Below are 24,890 nucleotides of genomic sequence, written 5' to 3' on the forward strand. Positions count from 1 at the left end.
ACTGTGGGGAACAGGGCCGTGATTGGTTGGGAAACACCTGTTCTCTGTCTTTGCTGGAGAGAAATGGTCGGTGTTTGTGGGTGGCACAGTGACCTCCTTTTTCCTCACTCTCCTGATCTTGGGGTAACCTTGTCTGCAGTTGATACTCTAGAAGGCAGTTCATATCCAGAAAGACATTGACGGGGATTGGGGGTCAGGAGGGGAGATGGCACAGGCGCGTAGGTAGCCAATTGATCTCTTGCTGATGGGGTTAGGGCTTCCTCGGGCCTACACTCTGCACCCACATCTTCTTTCGTCAGCCATTTCCTGGGGTCCTTGGGGGGTCTCTGTACCCCAGTTTTATAACTGAGGGAAGTTTCTAGAAAGTCCACTTATTTCCTTCTCTCTTCCTGGGCTGAATCTGAGCTCAACTGTCCATCAGAACAGACAGTCCCCTGTACCACTCAGGCAGTAACTAATGACTAATGTGCCTGGGGACCTCTGGGGACACAAGATGTCTGGGCTGGGCTGCCAGAGAGCCAGGCTTTCTTCTAACTTCCCTCTTCAGAGCCGCCCTATCCCTCAGCTTCTTTGCATGGGTGTCCCTTCCCCAGGCTGGGGTCCATGACAGTCGCAGGGGCAGCTTGCAGGGACAGCCTCTGCTGTCCTTGACCCTGGGCCTCCTTGGCTGGCCACTGCAATGTCCGGCAGGGTGGGCGTGAGGCTGATCCCCACCTTCACAGCCAGGTCAGGTCCCCTGCGCGATGCCATGTGGGGTTGTTTGTGTTCACTGGGGCTGGACGTGCCATCTCCATGAGGGACAGCCACAGACTTGGCTTCAGGTTGAGGCCTGTGAAATCAGAGTGAGTTCCAGAACAAGGATCGAGTGGCTATGGATATTCCATAGCAGGAGGCCTCTGTCTATTCCCACGTCCAGGGTAGATGGGGGATCTTAATGTCCGGCAGAAGGGGCAGGATGCCCCCCACCCCATGGTCAGGGTAAAAGAAGCCCGTTGCTGCCTCCTCAGACTTGGTGACGCCCACCCGAGTCCCAGCATCCCTCTGGCTGCAGATGGAGCAAGTTTTTCCCAACCCACAGCTTGAAAGCAAAACAAACAGAAAACTAGGTTTGGGGCTGGAGAAATGGCTCAGTGGTTAGGAGCACTCGCTCTTGCAGAGAATCTGGGTTCAGTTCCCAGCACCCACACTACAGCTCATGACCATTTGTAACTTCTGTGCCGGAGGATCTGACATCCTTTTCTGGCTTCCATGGGTACCAGGTACACACGTGGCGCACCAAAGTACATGCAGGCAAAACACCCATGCACATAAAATAAAGGAATCCATAAAAACTAAAAAACAAACAAACAAACAAACAAAAAGCCCCTCAGTTTTTTTTTTTTCTTTTCTTTTTTTCGGAGCTGGGGACCGAACCCAGGGCCTTGCGCTTGCTAGGCAAACAAACGCTCTACCACTGAGCTAAATCCCCAACCCCCAAACCCCAGTTTTATCAGCATAACATTTACATGGTACACAGTACATTCATTTAAGGTGTTCAACTTGGTGGTTTCTAGAATATCCTCGGAGTCATAAGCCATCAGCACCTACAGTGGTCCAGCAGCTTTACCATCACAGGAAGAAACCTTGTACCTAACGATTGCTTCTCTGCTCTTCAGTCTCGGCCCCTGGCGGCCATCTTCTCTCTGTCTTATGGTTCTGCCCAAGCTGGGGGTGGCTTTGAGCAGCTGGTTTCTGTCGCTTGTCCAGGACTCATCCACGTGGGTAGCAGGTGTCTGACCGTTGATTTGTTTCCCAGCTGAGTAATATTCTCTGACCAAGATGAACTTGCCTGTCCTTCAGTGGTGGACGTTTGGGTTCTTCCCATCTTTGGTCTGTTGTGGGCATCATTGTCGTGACCATTCACGGCGAACATTCAGGTACAAGATGTGTGTGCGCTGTGCTTTCTTTTCTCGTGGGTTAGGTCGCCAAGTGTGGTGGTTTACTCCCCACAATGAACTGCCAAGATTGCTCAAGCATATAGAGAGGAGAAGGCTTGGGGATCCCCGTCTGTGACTGTCTGCCACGCCTTTGGGTCTATGGGAGGCAGCATACCATGGTAGGAATACTGTTTGCCTCATAGTGAACAATGAGACAAAGAGGCAGCCATTGGACCCAGTATAGTCTCCAAGGGTGCACCCCCCCATGCCTTAAAGAGCCCACCCCTTCCCTATAGCTCCCTGCTATGGATCTGACCTTTAACCCCTGGCCCCAGGTGATATCCCAATCCAGACCATAGCTCATCACAGGGTGACTTGGGGTTGAACTGTTTGAGGAACTTCTCGCATCTCACTCTACTTCTGAGGGGGTTCCGGAAGCTGAACCCTAGTCAGGACCACCTCCAAGCATGTGGCACAGGGTAGGGAAACTCGGGATGAGTGCCCGGCTCCCTCCTTCTGGCACAGGCCTCTCGCTGTCCTCCCTCCATGCCCTGCAGCCCAGCTCTTGAGTTATACCAGCTATCCATTGAGAGTCCCTGGATCCTGGGTGCTGGGTACCACAGCCTGCCATGCCCATAAGTGAGCAGATCCGAGGTCACCGAGGGCCATGCCTCCTTCCCTGAGGTTCTGAGGTACCTGCATCCCATTTTCTGTCAGATAGAGAGAAGCTGAGGAAGACTTCTCTCAGGATACAGGGGCACGTGGAGCCCCCTGGGAACCTCCATGAGGAAACAGAGACCCTGGGACCTCCATGGGGACACGCAGGGAGACCCTGGGGACCTCCATAGGGACACAGAGACCCTGGGGACCTCCATGGGAACACACAGAGACCCTGAGGACCACCATGGGAACATCTAGGGACCCTGAGGATACACAGATACCCTGAGGATCTCTATGGTGACACACAGAGAGACCCTGGGGACCTCCACAGGGACACACAGACCCTAGGGATCTCTATGGGGACATTTAGGGACCTGGGGACCTCCACGAAGGCACACAGACACCCTGGGTACCTCCATGGTGACATACAGAGAGACCCTACACAGAGACCCTGGGGACCACCATGGGGGACATCTAGGGACCCTGGGGACACACAGAAACCCTGGGGCCTCCTTGGGACCATACTGTACTTCTCTAAACCTAAATCCTATTAGTAATTTTACTAAGACAACGAAAAGCTTCTCCATGCCACTCCAGTGCAGCGGTCAGCCAAGGGAGAAGTGCTCGGCCACTAGGGTGTAGCCTGTCATTCACATGGCTGACTGCACCTCAGGTTCATCCTCCCCCAGGTGGAGGTGGACCACACAGGCGGCCCCTGAAGCACACTGCCCCTGTGCTGTTCCTGGGACCTCTCACTCAGGTAGCATGCGGGGTGAGGATGGGATTGTGTGGCTCTAGCTTTGCCCGTAACCCCTCCTGACTCCATGCTGCTTATGCAAGCATGAGGCGTGCGTCCTTCAAACTGGCCACCGTCCTGCTTCCTCCATATGTCGTCTGACTCTTCCCTGGCGCCTCCTTTTCCTCTGGCCAGTCTTCCTTCCTCTTCCTGTCCCTCATCCCCTCTGAGATAACAAATGCCCCGGCTTATGAAGACTGTGAGTAGTCACCCAGGACAGTGCTCTGAGTTCAGGCAAGCCATGACACCCAGGTATGTTGCAGTCCACTGTTAGATACCACATTCCTTCAGAGGCTGACTGCTGCCTTTCTAAGTATGTGGTTGGTGGCAAATCTTCAAGATCCTACCTCAGAAGACAGAGAGCTTCAGACCCTTTCTCCCTTGCCCTGCCCTGCTCAGCCCTTCGCCTCCCCTCCCCTCTCCCCTCCTCTTCCCTTCCTCTCCCCATCCCTGGCCGTCCCAGCACTATAGCACAGCTTAAAAGCTGAATCCATACTCAGTGTTTTTTATCCTTGTAACTGGAAGCTTCATTACTGCTGAGCCAAGCAGTGTTCCCCGCTGTACGTTGCCCGTGCATAGCCTGACTGAGCAATTGACTCTGTTTTAATTGCATTATTTTATTTAAATCATTGGTCAGTCTTCTCCCCACCCTTCAGACACCCAGTAAGAAAATCTCTCAATGCAGCTTCTCCCTCACACTTCAGAGTCTCCGTCCATAACCACACAAATCCACACCTGTTCACAGGTTGGTCCCTCCTCACAGTCACCCTGGAGAATCCCTTGAGCACTCCCGTTTGATCATTCTGTCTGCCTCCTCCTTAGGTCCCTCCCTCATTTTGGTGGATTCCATTCTGCGGTAGCTTTCTGAGGAAGGATGCCCAGGTGACCAGGTTTCTGTGGCTTGATCACTTGATGGACATGTTGGTGTTTAGTGCAAATGGAAAACCGTTTTTGTTCAGAATTTGTGCCATGTGGGGACACAGTTTCATACCAGAGAAGCTCTACTGTTGAAGTCTTGTGTCTTTCTGTCTGTTGGACAATGTATCCTAGTCTTCTGTCTTCTGTCTGTTGGACAATGTATCCTAGTCTTCTGTCTTCTGTTTGTTGGACAATGTATTCTTTGTTTTATTCTTGTTTTTGTTTTTTTGTTTTTTTGTTTTTTTCTTTCTGGAGCTGGGGACCGAACCCAGGGCCTTGTGCTTGCTAGGTAAGTGCTCTACCACTGAGCTAAATCCCCAACCCCCTTGTTTTTGTTTTTTTTTAAGGCAGGATTTCTCTGTGTAGCCTCAGCTGTCCTAGACCCCCTTATGTAGACCAGACTGGCTTTGAACTCAGAGATCCATTCTGCCTTCCAAGTGCTTGAATTAAAGGCGTGTGCCAACACCGCCCTGCCAGGCACAGTATATCTCGTATGCTCTGATTTTGTGACTTCCTGGAAGCTGTCTGCTGCCATGTCCTTCCCTTCACCATGCGGGGACGTGGGTCCTCAGGATGCCCCAGACCCTTAATGCTCTGGGAAAACGGTTGTCCCTGTATTTGGTCTTTTCCTTTTGTGCTTTCCTCGATCTTCATCCTGGGGCTTTGGTTCCTGCCTCATCCATTGTCTTGCTTACGTCTTTTCCAACTCAACCACCTCCTTAAGTGTACGTATCCACGCAGTTCCGTTCCCGGGTTGGAAGGGTCAGGCTTCTCCAAGGGATTGGATGGACTCGCTTCAGTCCGTAGCTAACGCCAGCAGCCATAGCTCTCCAGAGTCACACAAGGCTGTAGAGTGTCACTTCGTGACTGACGGTGACAGGAGGATGTGGTCATTGTACCTTTTCTGAGGAAAACGTTCCAAAGACGTTGGGATGACCTTCCTTGTGATGGAGGAGTTTAGTTCTAGGGATGTGTTCCTCCGAAAGACAAAGTTTGGTATTAGGTATGATTATCAGCCATAGTCAATAGGCTGAGGGTTTAACTAGGAATGCATCATGTGTTTGGTGTGTGCAAGGCCCTAGATTTGGTCCTTAGCACCAAAAATAAATAACATGAAGTAAAACAAAAAATGATGTAGGTCAGACCCAGTGGTGATTTCTGTGATAGGAGACATCCACGCAACAGACTATTACACAACCTTTATTAATAGCGGGAAGAGGTCTACTGTGAAGGAAAGAAGGTTCTAGAACATGGTGTAGCTAAGTGTGCTATGCTGGGCACAGAGTCTGTCCTCGTTCTGCCTGTGTCGCTAGACACTGGGATGCTCTTCCTGATGACAGGAGTCACCCCATCTCCTCTGAAATCCTGACTCCATGGTCAGAGTTGGGGCCCCAGAGTATTGCATTTCTCGTCTCGAATCCAAGCTCAGCAGGTGATTTCAGTCCTCAGGGACAGCACTGCTGTGTCCACTGTGGTCATTTGAGAGGCCTGCCTGGCACGATCCCCTGCTGTGACAGTGCCCTGGTGTCTTTTTACTCCGGGTGGCATGGACACGGCGTTTCCCCTAACCCGGGATGGTTGGGAAAATCACTTCTTGGCTGAAGCCCACAAGTCACAGCTTGAGCCCTCGGTGCCACACGCAAGCTGGCCAAGACGGCTGACATCCCAATCCTCCCAGCCGCCTAGAGCATCCCACTGCGGGCGGAGGGCTGTAGGGCAGCAGGATACCTGTCCCAAATGAATGAGGATGCTACAGATTGGGTCGCAGGCCCTTGCATGGCCGACTGCAGGAGGGATGTTCACATAGCCTGGTCCTCGGTCTCCTTTATTCCTGAGGAGGGTGCCCACTCTGTCCTCAGACTGATGTCTTCCACCCTTTGTGGCAATGGCCTGAAGTGTCGGTCCCTGGGTCAGATACTCTCCCTGCAGGCTCCCAACCAGCTTTAAGGATATACAGTGACCTCTTGCCTCCAAGGGAGGTGGATTCCGTGATACTCTCTGTAGAACTCTCTTCACCCTGTCTCTCCTCCCTGACCCCACTCTGCGTGCGAGTCCAGAGAGGCGAATCCTGCTACGTTGGCGTGCTGTGTTTTCTTCCCTTTCTTCACTATTGTTGGTCTTGTGATAGAGTCTTACTTTATAGCTAAGCTGGCCTCAGATGTGCGGTAATCCTCCTGCCTCAGCCTCCAAGTGCTGGGATTGCAGGCATGAGCTGTCATGCCTGACTTCTCTTTCTGTGTAATACTGGAGATGGATCCCAGACCCTCACATGTGCTAAGCATGTGTTCTGTCACTGGACCAGGCTAACAGCCCCCAGTTACACTGTACCAAGGAAGCCACAAGCTCTAGGCAGATTTGTCCAAATCTCTCAGCAGATGGTCACTTTATGCACATCTGTCCTCTGCTGAGAGCCACACATCAATAGAAAGTTAGGTGCCTGGGTAGCCAGGAAGGTACACTCTGGGCTATTCAGGGACCTGGTACTATTCTGGGTCAGTGCAGCGTGTGGACAGTTGGTCTGACTGGTGTGTGGTTGGGGAGAGAAGTGAGTTGCATTGACCTGAAGGGGCTGGGTGGATGCAGTTTGATGAAGGAGACACTCTGTGATACACAAGCCAGGACAGCTGACTTGGGGGCTATCAGAAGATATCTGGGAGTGATGGCGGTGTGTGGACCCTAGGTGGCGCTGTGTGACTCATAGCTGACAGTGGAGTGCATTCATCTCTGAGGTCTGTGAATGAGGAAGGGGGCCTGGGGGATAAAGTAGGAAGTGGGGTTGGGGTAGGGAAGAGTAAGGGGCCAGAGGAGGCAGCTGCTGCGAACTCCTAGTCATTTCACATCCGAGAAGAAAGATCTGGGGCTGCTGTGTCTTAAGAATACACAAGAGAGACCCAAAGTTGTGCCAAAATCGTTTGGTTTGACATGTGGTGCCTCAAAATGATGCCGGTGGGCATCCACTGCAGTGGGCTAGAAGACCATTTCCCAGTGTGATGAGCTAGCTCTTCTGTGGGTCCAGATTGGGTCTAGACTGTGAGAACAGCTGGCCCGTTCAGCGGATAAGGAAGCTGAAGGGGTCCAGAAACTTGCCCTCTATCATAGAGTGACATCAGAGAGGGATGGGGGTGGGGTCCTGAATGTCTCCTTGCTGGTTTTAGTGCCTTTATAACATCTTGGGGCTGAGGAGATGGCTCTGTTAGTATAGTGCTTGCCACACAAGCGTGAGGACCTGAGGTCAACCCCAGCATCCACATAAAAAGCAAGGTGTAGGGAACATGCCCGTAATTACAGCACCGAGGGGTGGAGACAGAAGGGTCCCTGATGCTTGCCGGTCAACCTGTCATCTGCGTTAGTGAAGCTCACCAATTAGTGAGAGACCCTTGAGATGGCACAGTGGTCAAGAGTGTGAACTGCTCTTTCAAGGGACCCAAATTCAGTTCCCATCACCCCCACCAGGTGGCTCACAACCTCCTGTAACTCCAGTTCCAGGGGATCCAATGCCCTCTTCTGGCCTCTGACGGTATTGCATGCATGTGGTGCACAGCCGTACATACAGGGAAAGTAAAAACTAAATCTTAGTGGAGAACAGTGGAGGAAGACAGCCATCAGAACTCACATCTGCACAGACATGCACACACCCACAGATGTGCACACACACATGCATGCACACACGCAGTTTTACATTACAGTTCTAACCACCTTTTCTTGTTTGGAGAGGGTTGGGCTGTGTTGCCCAGGTTGGCTCTGAATGTCTGGGCTCAGGTGATCCTCCTGCCTCAGCCTCCAAGGGCCACCATACCATGGCACTCTGCAGCACGATTCTTGGTGGTATTAAACATGTCACCATCTACACTAGAACATCTCTATTGCCCAAAATGGAAATGTAACCCCCAGTGAGCGACACAAGCCATGTGTTCCTGTCCCAGCCCCCGGGCTCCGCCCCTATGTGGAAGAACCAGGGGGTGGGGGAACCGGCTGCTTTTACTTCTATGGAGTCAGAGCTATGCCCTGCTATGGTGACATCAGTCCATCTTCTTCTTGTTGTCTAATTTCCTGTGTCATGGCTTTGCCACAAGGCTGACCATTATTGACACAGGGTTATTTTGGACCTCTGCGGACAGTGCTGTGTATGGGGAGTATGTTTCTGTCCTCCCAAGTCCTGTGGTGTATTTGTGGGTCAGGTAATTTTAATGTCCCTTCCCCATGCACCTGATGTTCTTCTGGGCTGTCCGTACTGCTGACAAACCTTCTGGCACACCTTGGGCAGTAGCAGCAGGGACCTTCCTCTCCCCAAGGGGAACCTGTGCTTAACGGTCTTACAACCCTCAGCCTTCTGCAGGCCACGCTTCCTCCCCTCTTTCTGAAGGCTCCCCAGGGACTCACTGGACTCTACCTGTCTAGATTATACCTCAGTCCAGCCTCAGAATCCAACCATGGGAGACAGTGCCTTTGAACATGCCCATCCGTGAGGCCAGTGTGAGGTGACTGTGGCCCTGTGCCCAGGTAGACCTACCCGGGTTTCACTTTCAAAGAGAGGTTCTGAGAGAGGCAGGTGAATGTGGATCTCCCACATACCTAACACCCACATCCTGCCTCAACAGCTCACCCCCCTCTCCTTTCTCTCCACAGGGACGTACCAGGGCCAATGGGTTGGTGGCATGCGCCAGGGCTATGGTGTACGACAGAGTGTCCCTTACGGCATGGCTGCGGTCATCCGCTCGCCCCTGAGGACGTCCATCAACTCCCTCCGCAGCGAGCACACGAACGGTGCGGCGCTGCACCCGGACGCCTCCCCGGCAGTGGCCGGCAGCCCGGCTGTGTCCCGTGGTGGCTTCGTGCTGGTGGCCCACAGTGACTCGGAGATCCTGAAGAGCAAGAAGAAGGGACTGTTCCGGCGCTCGCTGTTGAGCGGCCTGAAGCTGCGCAAGTCTGAGTCCAAGAGCAGCCTGGCTAGCCAGCGCAGCAAGCAGAGCTCCTTCCGCAGCGAGGCGGGGATGAGCACCGTGAGTTCCACGGCCAGCGACATCCACTCCACCATCAGCCTGGGTGAGGCCGAGGCTGAGCTGGCTGTCATTGAGGACGACATCGACGCCACCACCACTGAGACCTATGTGGGCGAGTGGAAAAACGACAAGCGCTCGGGCTTTGGCGTGAGCCAGCGCTCGGATGGGCTCAAGTATGAGGGTGAGTGGGTCAGCAACCGCCGGCATGGGTACGGATGTATGACCTTCCCCGATGGCACCAAGGAGGAGGGGAAGTACAAGCAGAACGTGCTCGTGAGCGGCAAGCGCAAGAACCTCATCCCACTGCGTGCCAGCAAGATCCGGGAGAAGGTGGACCGGGCCGTGGAGGCAGCCGAGAGGGCGGCCACCATCGCCAAGCAGAAAGCCGAGATCGCTGCGTCCAGGTAGGGTTGGGCAGGGTGTCTTGCAGAACCTGAGTTTTGGTCACCAGCAAGTGTCCATGACCTGCTCTGCCTGTCCGTACTGTGCCCTGTATGAGGCCTGTGCACTGTCCCCATTTCCCCCACAAGGTCTTGGGTGTTCCTTGGAGGCCCTCAGAAGGTGGTCGTGGGCAGAGGGGGCTTGGGGACCTGCAGCTTCCTCTAAAACAGGGCAGGAGGGCGTCAGGAGGCTGCAGACAGGGAGAGGTATCCTCTTGTCTCTGTGTCTAAGTATGTTTCGTTCCTGTATATCCCGATAGAGAAGGCTGCTGTTCTGCTGATATGATGTATGGAGCACTATGCTTCAGGAACACAAGAGGACTAGAAGGTACCTCAGTACCCCAGATCTATGACTGAGGGCCCTCACGGACCCCAGGCGACACCTCTTCCAAGGGGTTCACGTGAGACTTGGCATTTTGAGCCAATAGCGGTCCCAGTTGGGCTATGGGGCAATAAACTCGTGGCTCAGATGGACTACCAGGCCCCAGGGAATAGGTACTGAGGCTGAGGGCAAGCACTGAGTCTCTGTCTCTGTCTCTCTGTCTCTCCATCTCTCTCTGTCTCTGTCTCTCTGTTTCTCTCTCTCTCTCTCGCTCTCTCTCTCTCTCTCCCTGTGTGTGTGTGTGTGTGTGTGTGTGTGTGTGTGTGTGTGTGTGTATGTGAATGTGGGTATGTGTGTAGTGTGTGCGTGTATGTATGCATGCATGTTCCTGTGCGTGCGTGCGTGTGTGTGTGTGTGTGTGTGTGTGTGTGTGTGTGTGAGCGCAGTGTGTAAGCCTCAGGGCTGGAGAAGGTGCCCCAGGGTGCTTCCCTGAAAACCACATAGGCAAGTGTGGGAGCCTGGGCTGGTCTCAGCCAGTCTGAGAGGCTGCAGACGGGAACCCAGGAACCACATTCTCAACTTGAGGATGCTGTCCTGTCTGAGCGGCCACCTCCCACCCCAAACAGCCGCCTGCTCTTCTGCCCCAGTCACACGCAGCCTCTAGGTCTTAGGGGCAGGACTAAGGTAGGGAAAGATCAGGAGCAGAGGTTCTATCTGTGTGGTTATGTGGAAGCCAACCCCCATGGAGGGTAAGACTCTCCAACGTGGCCTTTTGGGGAGAGCACCCCGTTCCTATCATTTACCCCCACCCAGGCTCTATAAGGAAACTTAATGTGTTGGCTCCCCAGGGTGAACTCTGGGGGTAGATCCCTTACTTGGTTTGTTGTTAGGACCTTAGAGGTCGATGTTTGTCTCCCTCTTCGCTTACAGAAGGCCTAGGGTGGTGTTAGAAGGCAGAAGTCCCTAATCATTCCCGGCTTGAGAGCCTGGGAACCTGGAGCCACTGTTCGGGCCTCAGTCTCCTAAGCCAGTAGCCTCAGGGCATATGTGTCCGTCGGGAAAAATTCTCCGGCATGGGCTGAGCATCCAGGAGGCTCCGACTCAGCCTTTAGACTGTAGCAATTGGAGGTTTGCTGGTTCTGGGCGACTTTGAGCACGGTACTGAGCCCAGGTGTCAGCTGAGGTCTGGCGGTGATACGCACCTGTCCCCCGTAGTGTCTGTGCTCTAAAGAGGAACACGAGAACTCTTAAGAGACTGAAAGAAGGGCAGGATTTCTACCTCAGTACTGAGGTCAGACACTGCTCTGTCTTGACCCTGCCCCGCCAACTCCATCACCCGTCAGTGATGGTTAGTGATAGGTGTGGCTGTTCCCATGGGATTTTAGGAACCGGATAAACTCCAGGTGTTTTTTACTGTCGAGAACATAAACATAGCCCGTACAGAAAGGTGGGAAGTGACAGCCAGAAGACCACAGTGCTAGCTGAAGGCTGATGCATGCCCCCTGCATCCCGGGCATCCAGTACTTAGTTTTACTGTCTGTCTTGTATTTTGGGACCCTGGCAGATAAGGGACAGCTCAGAGGCTGGGAGTGCTCGTGATAGCCCTGTCAGGTACCAAGTGGATTCTTTCCTTTTTACTTTTTCTTTCTTTCTTTATTTTTTTTTTTTTTTTTGGTTCTTTTTTTCGGAGCTGGGGACCGAACCCAGGGCCTTGCGCTTCCTAGGCAAGCGCTCTACCACTGAGCTAAATCCCCAACCCCCCCCCCCCCCGCAAGGTAGTTTCTTTATGAATGCCATAGAACACTGGAGGCGGGGGGCTCTCTCTGGAACGGGGAGGTGGTGTTGGACCTGGGTGCACCCAGGGAGACCCCCTGTGGCTGGTGTTTCTCTCTGGGCCTCAGTTCCCTCATCTATGGCAGAGAAGCCATACTGTTCCCAGTGCCTGCCCCTGTCCTGCCTTTCCCAGAGTTGAGTGCGAGGAGAGCTGCATAGGGGTTGGCACACAGTGGCCTGCATGCTTCAGGGAAAGCCCAGGGGCAGGGTTAAGAGGACAAGAGGGACTCGGAGAAGTTGGGGGTCAGCCTGGAAGCTGTGAGCTACACAGCTCTGAGTGAGTCACCAGCTCTTCAGGTCCTGGCCTGCCAGTCAGCGCACCTGTCCCCTCTCATACTCTGTTGTTCTCCCTGGCAGGCGAAGGGACAGGTGGAGAGAGGATGCACCTGGGTGAGCACACACGTGCACGTGCACTCACGCACACACACATGCACACACACACACACTCCTACTTACTCTGTTGAAGCCCTGAAGAATACCCATTACTCCTACTGGCTGCCTGGGCTCAGGCTTGTTTTCTGCAGAGCTGGGGTCGCAGAGAGGGCCCAGTCCTGTTACCTGATTGGTGGTCTAACCATAAGATGAACGGGTCCTGATTCTGCATTTACACGCCTGGGATTTCAGTCTTTTGAGAAAGAGACCAGTTGATGGGTGTGTCCCCAGGTGACCTCCACATAGTGTGGGACCCATAATGTATAGCATATACAGGTATGCTAAGCCCCTTATTCTCCCTCTCCCCCCGGGCAGTCTTAAATGACTGGCACTGGCCAAGTTGTGGGGTGTGGCCTGAGCGTGGTGACAGGAAAGACAGGAGGACCAGGGCCTCTCCAGTCATCGGGAGCCAGCTTCTTAGACTTTGACCTTGAAATAGCAGGGACTTGTTCTCAACTCTGCTGTCACTGCCAAAGTCCAGGGGAGGCTGCGCTCTGAGAATGGAGCCTAGGACATGAGGCCGGGTCTGTGGTTGGCCTCATCGTCATTGCTCATGCCACCTCAACACTGCTCTGAATGTTGGCTCCTAGTGTCTCCTGCTGGAGGGAGGGAGGCAGAGCAGGGCCACCAACCAGGCTGTAAGCCTGAAATTGCGCCTTCTACATCCTCCCAATGGGCTTAGAGTGTGGGGAACTGGTGTTGAAAGGGAAGAGGTGGGAAATGATTGGCAGAGCCTTGGGTCCAGCAAGAGCCACAAAGAGCTGCACTGCCACAGAAGGGCTGGTTCATCCCCAGGATCATCACCGTTACCATGGAGATGACAGAGTGTCATCTGGTTTCTGATGGCTGGTGAGCCATCATAGGTGGGAACCTGCAGGTCAGGCCTCATCTAGCCGATTGTAATGAGAAACTGCCCGTGGCATCCTTGTCAGACATTCCAGGCCATCTTGGTGATGGCTCCAGCAAGGCTGGGGAGTAGCTGCGAAGGGTGCCATAGGCCCCTTGGGGAACCCCTTTAGAGACTTTTGGGGGAGACAAGGTAGTGCCGGTACCTTGAAGTACCCTTTAGATGGAGGGCTGGGGCTGGAGAGATGCTCGGTGGTTAAGGGGACCCCAGTTCTGTTGCCAGCACCCACATCAGGCAGCTTCCAACCTACAACTCCAGCTCGAGGGAATCAAACGCCCTCTTCTGGTCTCCATGGGAACTGCATGCATACATGCACATTTACACATGCACATATGCACATAAGTGAGAATAAAAATGTTGGGTCTTTAAATGCAGTACTGCTGTGATGGGAAGGGGAGGTGGGTGTGTCACTTGGGAAGGGGTGGGTGTGTGCACTTGGGAAGGGGAGTGGTGTGTGTGCACCTGGGAAGGGGGGTGGGTGTGTGCACTTGGGAAGGGGGTGGGTGTGTGCACTTGGGAAGGGGAGTGGTGTGTGTGCACCTGGGAAGGGGAGTGATGTGTGTGCACCTGGGAAGGGGTGGGTGTGTGCACTTGGGAAGGGGTTGGGTGTGTGCACTTGGGAAGAGGCCTGCTCAGGAGAGTAGCCAACCCTTGCTGCTCCCCATTAAGATGGTCAAATTGCACACCTTTGCTCACGGATACGTATGAAGTCACCATGAGCCGACTTGGGCTAAGCCTATCCCCCAGGCACCGCACGCGAACACTACGGTCCACCTCATCCATACGATTTTCTGCGGTCAACTGTGGTCTGCCTGGAAGAATCTTGAGGAAAATTCCATAAGTAAATAATTCATGGGTTTCCCCTGCTTTGGGATGCCCCCCCACCCCGTGTACCCATAGGTTTTTCCGCTGTGCACCATTACAAGGTGCGCAGTGGTGCCTGGCACAGTCAGTCCCACTTCATCCTTCCCAGGCCGTGACTCATTCTGTGACTTGTTCATATCCAGCATATCCATACCATGTATGATACCCGCCCATGAGCCACCAAGTCGCTACCTTCAAGTGACCCTATTTGACTCAGTAGAGTGGCTGTTGTGTCACTAATAGTCATTGTCACATTCTCACAGGTGCCTGGAATAGCAAACTCTAAAGACAGGGCTGAGGGCCATAACCTGAGATCTTAGGGTTCCCTGCCACAGGGGGACCACCATATATGTGACACCATTTCGTAACTTGCTTTGCAAGGTACTGCGTCTGGTGCTCTGAGCTCGTCCCTTCTCCCTTGTCCAGGAGTGTGTGTGCATGTTTCTTTGCCATCTGAGATATGGGTGTTCCACATTGCTGGGGCCCTTCCTCTGTTAGAGCGTTCTGGGCCTTTCTGATCTTGCAGTCCTGGACTGAGGCTGCAGAGGCCGTCCACCTATCCATCCTGTTTCTGTACCACTCTCCCCTGTAGTGTTACGATTTGTTGAAAGACACACATGTGAACCCACAGTGGATGCAGCTCCCAGGAGGAGGTGATGGGCTCCTAGGTTCACGGCCGTGTCCCAAGGAACGGAACAGAGGCCCCTGAAGTGTACCACGTCTCAAGCCCAGAGTCTGCGGCTGTCACCTCTCATGACAAAAGGGCTGCAGAGATGTTGCTGGGGGTGTGGAAGGAGGTGGTTAACGCTCCCCTCAGCTCCCCCAGGTGACCCTGTGTTGGTCTTCATGTGAGGCAGGCAGTGAAGGCAGAGGTTAGAGCTGTGACGTACAAAGATGAAAACGGAGGCCAGGAGACCAAGGAATTCAAGCAACTTCTAGTTGTTGAGGACGCTAAGGGAAAGGAGCCATCTGGATGGGCCCAACACAGGCCACACCCTGATTTCAGCTCTTCTGTATTCTGATATGTCTGCACAGCGGGTGTAGTTTAAAGACAGCGGCCACAGGAGGTGCACGCACTTGCTATTCTGTCCACAGACCCGACTGCGTCTGAGCATCTCCTGAGAATGTTCACGTCCCTCCCACCGCCCTGTCCCACCGGCTGTGCTGGCCCACAGTATAGCTTCCTGGTCCAGGGTTGGGCTCCTGCTCCACTGGTCACACATCTGGCAGCCAAGGGCCCATTTGTTTGGACTCAGCCTTGCAACTGAACAGGGTGGGTAGGGTTTTAGGGTCCTGGGAAGTGACCGGATGCAGGAGCAGCTGAGGAGGGGACACTAAAGGCAGATGACTGGTGTGTACTATTCAGGGCTCTGGGTTTACTCAAAAAAAAAAAAAAAAAGCCTCAGTTGTGTCTCAGGGATCTGAGAGATCTTGACCTTGGGCTATGTCTGGCACCTTCTGTGGTAATTCTCAGAAAGTGGGCAGCCTCCGCCCATGCCAGCCCCACCTCCTGGTCTCCACCCCGAGGGCTCTGACCTTGCTGCAAGCAGTCAGATCCTGTTGTTGGAAGCTGTGGTTAGGACAGGTGTCACACGCCCTGCCCATGGAACGCTGGTCACATGGTAGTCTAGGATCTCCGTGCAGTCTCAGGCAGCTGTCCTCCGGGTTCACAGAGGCACCACAGACACCGGAAGAGGAAAGCTTCAGCTGGAGCCTCAAGTGTGTGTCCAGAGGCTCACTAGGCCCAAGAGTCCTGCAGTGCTGAGCAGGTGTAGGAGCTGTGGGACCCAGGCCCATGACACTCTCCTTTTGCCACATGAACTTGTTGTTTAAAAGACCCCTAGGATGGGACTCCATGGCATCTCAGTGGGCTGTCCTAGGATTCGGCGACATCATGATGTCTCCTCTGAATCCAACCTGACCCTCCCATTGAACACCCTTTTCTCACTTGCCTCTCGGAAGTGTGAAGTGGCTGTGTGTGTGTGTGTGTGTGTGTGTGTGTGTGTGTGTGTGTGTGTGTGAGAGAGAGAGAGAGAGAGAGAGAGAGAGAGAGAGAGAAAGAGAGAGAGAGGTGCCTGAACTCCTGGGCCTTGCTTCCCTCTCTGTAGGGTGGCGGGTGGAGACCAGGACCACACGCCAGATGACATGGCCGTGGTGTGCAGTGTGGACATCCCAGGGTCAAGCTGACCCCAGTGGACTCAGCTTGAGTCACTGATTCATTATTTCTGACCTCTGCTCCCAGGAACAAGTACAGAGTTTCAGTGTCAGTGGCAGCCTGTCCCACACACAACAGGTTGTCCCTTCCCTAGGCCCACGTATGCCTTTCACAGGGAGTTTGCAGCTTCCCTGCTCCGTCAGGTCTGGCACATGACCCAGGAAGGGGCTATGCCTGAGCCTTTTGCTGCAGCCTCCGAGCCTCTGGGATGCCGGGTGTACACCGCCGGGCCTGACTTACCCGTCGATGTTGCTCACGCTCTTTGTGAGATGGATGGTAGACTTTGCTGTGACATCTGACATGGCAGGCAGGTCCTGAGGTCTTCCCACACACCACTGCTCCAGCCGTACTGACTCTTCTGGGAACCCCTCCATCCTGCGCAAAGGTCTCATGGCTTCTGTGGCAGAGTGCCACACACTGGGCAGTCATAGCAGCAGGGACTGTCTGGGTGCGGTTTTGGAGGCTGCTGTGAGTGCAGCCCTGTATGTTCTTCTCCACAGGGCCAGGGCGGGGCCTCCTGTCCCTACTGGGTGGTCCTGGGTCTTCTCAGGATTCTAAGGTGGCCCTGCGACTATGATCTTTACTTCTATCCCTCTCTCTCCCTCTCCCTCTCCCCCACCTCTCTCTTCCCCTCTCTCCCTTCCTCTCTCTCCTCCCCATCGGGAGTGTGCCACAGTGCTATGTGAAGGTCCGAGGACCACTGTATGGAGTCAGTTCTCCCCTTTCTCCTCTATGTGGGTTCTGGGGGTTGAACTTGGGTCATCAGGCTCTCATGACAAGTACTTTACCTGCTGAGCCATCTCACTGGCCCTGTCAGGGCCCACTGGAGTCTGGAGTGGCCTCATCATAACTTGACTACTTCTGCAGTGTCCTGCATCCCAGTAGGGCTGTACTGACGCTGCAGGTTGGCTCTATTGTACCTGCCTCTTGCCTGCTACTCTTCCACAGCTCGGGCTGCTCCTCTGTGCAATGGGCCGTCCCTCCTCCACTTGCTGTGATTCCTGGAGGCCAAGGTGCCTGCTGGAGTGGTGTTCCCAAGACTCGGAGTCAGGAGCTGACCCTGGCCTCTCGCTGCCCACATAAGCTGTGTTTGTGTTCTTGGCATGGGCCCCAGTGTGCAGGGCTTCTGCTCTTTGGGCTTCTTGCTAATGGGTTCTGTAAATATCTTCATCTTCCCACAGAAGGCACGTGCGCATGCGTGCACATGTGTGTGTATGTATGTGTGTGTATGTGAGTAGTGCATGTGTGTATGTGTGCATGTATATGTGTGTATGTATGTGTGTATATATATGTGTGTGCACGCACATGTTTGTAGTGCATGTGTATGTGTGTGCACATGTATGTGTGTGCATGTGTATGTGTGTGCATATGTGTATATGTATGTGTGAATGTGTGAATGTGTGTATGTATGTGTGTATATATGTATATGTATGTGTGTATATCTGAATGTGTGTATGTGCATGTATGTATGTGTATGAGTGTGCATGTTCATTTGCATGTGTGTGTGTGGGGTCTTTGTGCCATCCAGATGGTTCAGTGGGGTGAGGCAAGTTCAGCTCAGCCCCTGGAAGTTTGCACCACTCACTGCCTCTGATCCTAGCCTTTCCCAGTGCCTGCCCTCTGTGTCTTCAGTGGCTCACTCCCCCCAGACTCAACACAGGGGTCTGTGTGGTCATTGGCAACTAGGATGGCCTCTGCTCCCTGTGGGAAGCTGCTGCCTCAGGCGGAAGGGAGAGGCAGGCAGGGGTGAAAGGAGCCAAGTGGGATGCAGACCAGCTCACTGACCTCGGCCTCCAGGGCTTAAGTCTGTGCATATGCTATGTAACTGAGCTCTGGAACCCATGATTCTAGGGGACTTTGAAGTGCACCTGACAACTTGGGGCTCCTTCCGTCTGTGTGTAGAGTGCAGCCAACGATGTAGTCAGGACATGGCTTCTAGGACAGAATCCCAGTGCTCAAGCAAAACGGCAGTTGGGTAGCTTGCCCTGCTGGAGTGTACTGCGGGCACAGTGGGACCCAGGGCTGCAGGCAGCACTGGGACTCTCTCTCCCCCCCAGTTTGTTTTCTTCTGTGCTCTGTGTCACCACCAGAGGTAGTGAAGGCTGGAGGTGTGTTTGTTCACACACCTGACGGTTCTCAACCTTTGCAGGAAGGAAGGAGATGTCCTTTCACTCCCAGGGCCTTAGAGACTCCCCCTGGATGCCCGGTGTGTAACACGGTGTCAGTCACTTTCACTTTCCCATTGCTCCAGGGAAGAAAGTCTGGTTGTAGCTAACAGTCTGTCCTGACAGCAAGAACCTGAGGCTGCCAGAGGAGCATGATGTCGGCAGACAGGAAGCGGGGCTGTTATACCCGGAGTGACCCACTTCCTCTAGCGAGGCTTCCCCTCTTCAGGGTTCCACAGCCTTAAAAACAAGGCACACAGCTGGAACCAGGTGTCCAAAGGAGGAGCCGGAGGGAGTGTCCTGTCCATGGTGCTGAAGAAAGACTAGAGGCTCTGCCAACCCTGGGATAGAGCCGGGAACATAGGTCAGCATGCTAGAGCCCCATTTATTGGCCAGTTCATCCTGCCTTCACTCCCAGAACAGCCTCATCACCTCAGATACACCTCAGATTCCCCCCTCTGTTCCCAGTGTGGAACTGTAGTCTTGATTCCTGTCTCTGTGGACTTTTCATATAGCCAGCATCCTACCCCAAGAGGCCTTTGTTTTCATTTTTGGTCCACGTCACATTCTCAGTGGTCATTCCGGCTGATGACTGGGCAATAGTCTATGTGGTTTCTTACTGATTCATTATCCTGTGAACTCTTGGCCCGTCTCTACTCTTGTCTACTGTGGAGAAAGCAGACTTGGACGTTCATGCACATGCATGCCGTTTTTCTGAGTCCTGTGGTGTCTTTGCTGATCTGCTTCTGCAGCTGCTGGGGGGGCATGGCGTGAATCTCTCCATCCCCTGCCAGCACTTGGTATTGGCCGTCTTCTCTATCCCGCCATTTCAGTGGCTGGGGAAATGGTGTCTCGTTGTGGGTTTGTAGCGCAGACTGGCGTTGAACTTAGGATCCTTGTGCCTCAACTGTTGTCTCTCAGCCCAGCTTTGACCTGCATTTCCATGACGCCCGGCGTTATTAAGCATCCTTCTGTGTGTTTACACCTTCTCTGAGGAAATCGTTCTGTTTGGCTTTGCAGTAAATATTTGCATCCTCTGGACATTAGTTAAATTCATCTGAGTTGCAACCAGGCATAAGACTGGCTTCCTTGACAGCATAACACTGCCTGACCCTGTGCCCCGGAACACACAGGAGGACACTGCAGAAGCATTCCTTCTAGGAACGGGGCCATACACCTAATCCTGAGCCCTCCCTGAAGGCCTGTCTTGGGTGCCCTCTGAGACACAAGGCACAAGGATGGAGACAGATCCCCCAGCAGGCAGAGCCATTTCCACTCCAACTCCGTGGAAGCCAGCCCAAGCTGGCATCCCCCCCAGGGCCTGTCCGTGACGTCAAGTGCCCAGGTCTTCAGTATCCCACCACTGAATGTGACCCCAGCTCACACCGGGATCTCAAGAACGAGGAGAGAGGAGGTCCAGCCATCTTGTGAGGACACTCGGTTGCTAGGAAACATGATCCTAATGTAAACAGGGTCCAGGTAACTGTTGGTTTTAGGACAATGAGTCACAGGAGGCAAATGCTATGGGTAAAGGCCACATTTGCCACCCTGACCAGGAGCGGTCACTCTCAGGGCTTGTGCCCCTCAGTCCACAGCCTTTTCTGGGCCCCCTGGCTGGCTGCCCCATCTCTACAAGGGTCACAGCACCCATGGCACCCTGCTGCTATTAGCTCCCTTGTTTAGCTCCTTGTTCTCTGAGCAGAGTCTGTGGGTCACCTTGGGCCTCTGGCCTGGACCAGGCTGGGTCAGGGTAGCTGGAGTGAGTTTGGGTGGGTGTGTTAGATTTCCTGAATCACAGAGCTAAGGGACAGCCAAGGCATGCTGTCTCCAAACCCACAGCAGATGGCCAGCTGGGGCCTTCTGTTCTGCGTTTTTCTTCTGAGGACAGAGGTGAGGATAATCCACCTGTCTCCAGCCCTTGCCTTGTTGCTGTCTCTCCATGTCTGCCTCTGCCTCTCCTTAAATTTTCCTCCCTTCCTTCATTGCTTCCCTCCCTCCTCCCTTCCTTCTTTTTCTTTCCTCCCTTCCCTCCTCCCTCCTTTCTTTCCTTCACTCCTCCATTCCGCCTTTCATTCCTCCCTTCCCTCCCTCCCTCACATCTTTCCTTCTCTTATCCCTCCCTCCTCCCTCTGTCTTCATCCTTGCTTTCTGAGCTTTCTCTCTCCCCCCTCCCTCCATTCTCTCTCCATCTCTCGCTCTTTCTTCACCTGTGGACTCCCATCAAGGAACCAGGACGGCCACAGTGAACTGTGCCTGGCCCTCTGCCATCACCCTGACAGCCACATGTGGGGCGTTTATAAGGAACTGGCTCCCGGCAGATGGAGGGAAGTGACTGGCTGATGTAGGGGCTGCTCCTTCCACAGCCCTGAGGCCTCCCCTTTCCAGCCCCAGGGGTCTGTTAGTGATTTTCTCAGCAGGGCGACCCGATGGCTGGCGCCTTGAGAAGCAATTAGAGGAAGTAGCTGAGCAAGGGAGCTATTACCCGCAGGGCGCCACAGTCACCGTGACCTCAGTTACCACTCAGCTGTGCCCAGCTGGAGCACCCACGGCAGGCCCAGACACCCCGCCCTGGCGTCGGCGCAGCCTGCCTCTTGTGGAGAGCAGCTGTCGGGGAGGCCAGGGTGATGGGCCAGCCTATCACTGATAGAATAGTAGTGGCTACTGAGGACATTGAGTTGAAAAGGATTAGAAGGTCAGATCTGGGTGGGAAGCGATCCTCTGTTGGTTCGCAACAGAGGCTCGCCTAATAGGAGCCTTCTAGGGGAGCTTGTGTGTTGTCTCTGGGCCATGTTGGCTTAAAGTTCTGGAGGAGAGTTTTCCCAGGTGCCCCAGCATGGGGTGTGTATGTGGTATGCATGTGTGCATACGTGGGCTTACTTACCCACGCACCTTTGTGTGATGTTGTCTGCATGTGTCTGTAAGTATGCTCAGCAATGCCTCTGTGTGTGTGTGTGTGTGTGTGTGCAGGTGTGTGTTCACAGGTCTGTAAGTGTGCCCACCCGTGCCCCTGTGTATGTGAAGGGCAGAGGCCAATGGTCTCTTCCCCCCCCCCATTGCCCTTGATACCCCCAAAGTATCTCCCTAGCCCCATGGCATCTTACCTGCAGTTTTTAGAAATCAGGGTTAAAGGAGCCGTGGAGATGGCCTTGCATACGCCAGGACCTGAACTCCATTCCCCGGGAGATCCATTAAAAGGCAGGCATGGTGGCTCACATGTGTAATCCCACAGCCGGGGTGGTGAAGGCCGGGATCCCTGAGGCTTACTGGCAGGCAAGCCTAGCTTAATCTGCAATCTTGGGCCAGCAAGTGATCCTGTCCAAAAAAGCAAGGTAGATAGATGGTAAGGGAAGAAGATGTCCAGCGTCTGGCTTCTGCATTCATGTGCACATGTGAGAACGTTTACACTTGAAAATCTTTATAGAACCCCCAGAACAAAATGGCCCCCTTAGCCATGGTTCATAACGTCACGTACACACAACCATAACCAGGTTCTGCCTTCAGAGTGCAGCCTCTGTCCCCATTAAACACAGCTCCCCTCTAACTCCCCAACCTGCTAGCTACTGTAAAAGCTGGGGCTTGAGGGATGGTAGGACTAAAGAAAACGTGCTCCCCTCAATGGTGGTTGGCAGGGCGCCTGCTGGGAGGGGAGAGAACCCTGACACAATGTCAGAGTTCAGCAGGCCTGGCTGGGTGGGATGAAGATGCTCCCCCATGGGTTTTGAGTTCTGGGGTTTAGTTTGGGTTTTGAAGAAAGGTCTCCTTTATGTAGAGCAGGTGAGTCTTGAACTTGCTGTTCCCCTGCCTCAGCCTCTGTACCTCCTTGAACACCTTCCCTGGCAGCTGTGACCCTTGGTGGGCCTCTCTCTCCATTTATTGCTCCTCAGAAGCTCCTTTTACTGCAGGTCCCACAGAGCTTGGTACCATCAACCTCACCTGCCCCTTACAGCCCTCAGTTTCTCCTCTCCTGTGACCATAGGGACACTGACGTGGAAAGAGAAAGAAAATTCTAACATAGGACTGACATTCACAGATAGCACTGAAGCTCCAATGCTGTTTGTCGTCTTAGGGGTTGCCAAGGACTGAGCCCTGGCCTTGCGCGTGTTGTGCAGGCTCCCCCACACTGCCCCGCCCTGTGATCATGACAGCCGTATATACAGTTTCCATTCCGTGCTTGTTTGAAAGGCGAGTATTTGCTCCAAGAAGAGATCAAGGACTCGCCTCGTGCAAAGCAAACTGTGTCTCCCTGTGTGCAGGCTCACACCGCCCATGTCAGAAGACACAGTGTGTACCTCTGCACACTGGCTTCATGCACCCTCTACTTGTGGTGCCAGGGCTGGCCACCTGTGCCAGCCTGCCTTCCTTTCCCATCACGACCATTTCTCAGCATCGCCACAAACTAGGGTCATTTCCAAGTGTGGTGGACGCATTTGTGGTGTTCGTGTTCTGTCAAACCCTCAAACCCCAGCTTTTACGGTAGCTAGCAGGTTGGGGAGTTAGAGGGGAGCCGTGTTTAATGGGGACAGAGGCTGCACTCTGAAGGCAGATGCTGGTTATGGTTGTGTGTAGGTGACATTGTGAACCATGGCTAAGGGGACCATTTTGTTCTGGGGGTTCTATAAAGATTTTCAAGTGTAAATGTTCTCACATGTGCACATGCATGCAGAAGCCAGACGCTGGGCATCTTCCTCCCTTACCATCTATCTACCTCTGCTGCGTTTCTGCCAGCTCCCCACCCTCCTTGTGTCTCTGCCAGCCCCGTCTTCACAGCCTGGTCATTGGATGGTGCAGTTTTCCTGCCCATACAGTGATGTCCAGAAGTGCAGGCATCTACTTCAGAAGTGTCCCTATCCTGTGACATGTGTGGGAATGGCCCTTGTGTGACAGAGTCACATGAAAGTGTCCAGGGCTTGAAAATAAATGCCTCCCACTGGGACCTGAGCTCTGGGTGCTGGCCAGGCCTGTGCTGCTTCCAAATCTTGGAAACTTAAGGGATTTGATGAGAAGCAGGAGGCGAATGGAGGCCTGCTGGTGAGACACGGAGGTGGGGGCCTGTCGCTAGGCTGCCCCTGGGCACACGCCCCCTACCACAGTCTGGCAGGGCTTGCTCAGGTCCTAGTGAGTGAAGCCCAAGCTTAGGGTAATGGGCTGGGCTTTGCCTGGAATTCTGGGAGAAGGCCCTCTCCATACCTCCCAGCCCCATCCTGTGGAGCTCATTTAAAACCTGTATCCACTTGTTTATGTAGTTACCTAGTTAGGTTTTGAGGTAAACACTTGCCATGGAGCTCTGGCCAGCCTCAAACTGGCAGTAATCCTCCTGCCTCAGCTTCCTGAGTGCCTGGCTATCAAAAAAAAAATCGAATCTTTCTGATATTCCTCTTCTTTCTCCCAGGTGCCCTATTCTTTTATGTAATGCAGTCTTTGCACAAAGCTAAAGGATTACACCAGCCTCTGGCCTCCTCCTGTTGACACCCTCGCCTCCTTATGCTAGATTAACAGGGTGTGTCCGCTGAGATGGGAGAACAGCTGGCCGGAGCCCAGAGTGCTGTCCTAGCACGGACTACATGTCTCTCCACCGCCCTAGGAGCCCTGCAGGACCACAGGCTCTGACTCAGAGCCCCCACCTGCCTGGTACAGCATCCCCCACCCTCCACAGGCCTGGAGGGTCTCTAAGACCCATCTCAGACAAGTGCTTGCCTTTCCACTCCTCCATGTGTGGAAGAGGCAGCCACACAGCTAGTGCGGTGGCTTGAGTCTGAGGTGCTCAGGGTTATAGCTGTGTCATCCTCTGACCATCACCGGGGTGCAGATGGTAGGCATCTGCAGACCGGTCAGATTGGAAGGTCTCCTCCTGAAGGCGGGGCTGAGGGATGGAGCCTCATCAGTGATCTCGAGCCTGCTCTAGTGGCAAGATGGGACAGGGTCAATCGACAGTCACTTTTGACCTGCCAGTTGGCCGGGAGGAACCCAGTGTAGCACCCTTAAGTTCTGGTCACTCACGCTTCCCTTCCCCATCACACATGGGGAAGCCATGTCTCCCAGGGCAGATGTGACTTATCCAGGCTCTCAGCTCCTCAGTGGGAGAACTGGACCCTTGATTGGTGTCTGTGTGAGCTTTGTAGGATCCTGATGAGTGCTACATGGCTAGCGTGAGTCTTAGTCCAGACCCGCATGGTGCAGGTCTCTGGGGGTCACCTATACTCGTACCTCTGGGCTTCTGTCTCGCTGGCCTTGGCAAGCAGGTGGCGTTTGCTGTCTGCTCCTCTCAGGGAGACACCCAAGGCTCACTGCTGATGCCCTTCCTGCCCAAGTCTGGCTCCTGCAGAATGGACCAACTAGAACGTTCATCCCCAGGGTAGCACTTGGTGCCCATCCAGGACACCTAAGTCAACTAGCTGAAGACTTTGGGTTGCTAAAGTCCCCAA

General features: G+C 53.8%; 1 protein-coding gene across 2 annotated transcripts in view; it reads left to right on the top strand.

Moving 5' to 3' along the window:
• The window catches only part of Jph3 (junctophilin 3), a 61,452-nt gene that overhangs the window by 12,645 nt on the left and 23,917 nt on the right, over positions 1 to 24,890 (top strand). For both annotated transcript variants that reach the window (XM_039097780.2, NM_001107437.1), the window contains exon 2: positions 8,917 to 9,694. In XM_039097780.2, coding sequence (XP_038953708.1) covers positions 8,917 to 9,694 — 778 coding nt within the window. The remainder of the gene's footprint in view (positions 1 to 8,916; positions 9,695 to 24,890) is intronic.

Source organism: Rattus norvegicus, chromosome 19, assembly GCF_036323735.1.
Source record: "Rattus norvegicus strain BN/NHsdMcwi chromosome 19, GRCr8, whole genome shotgun sequence".
NCBI classification, from domain to species: domain Eukaryota; kingdom Metazoa; phylum Chordata; class Mammalia; order Rodentia; family Muridae; genus Rattus; species Rattus norvegicus.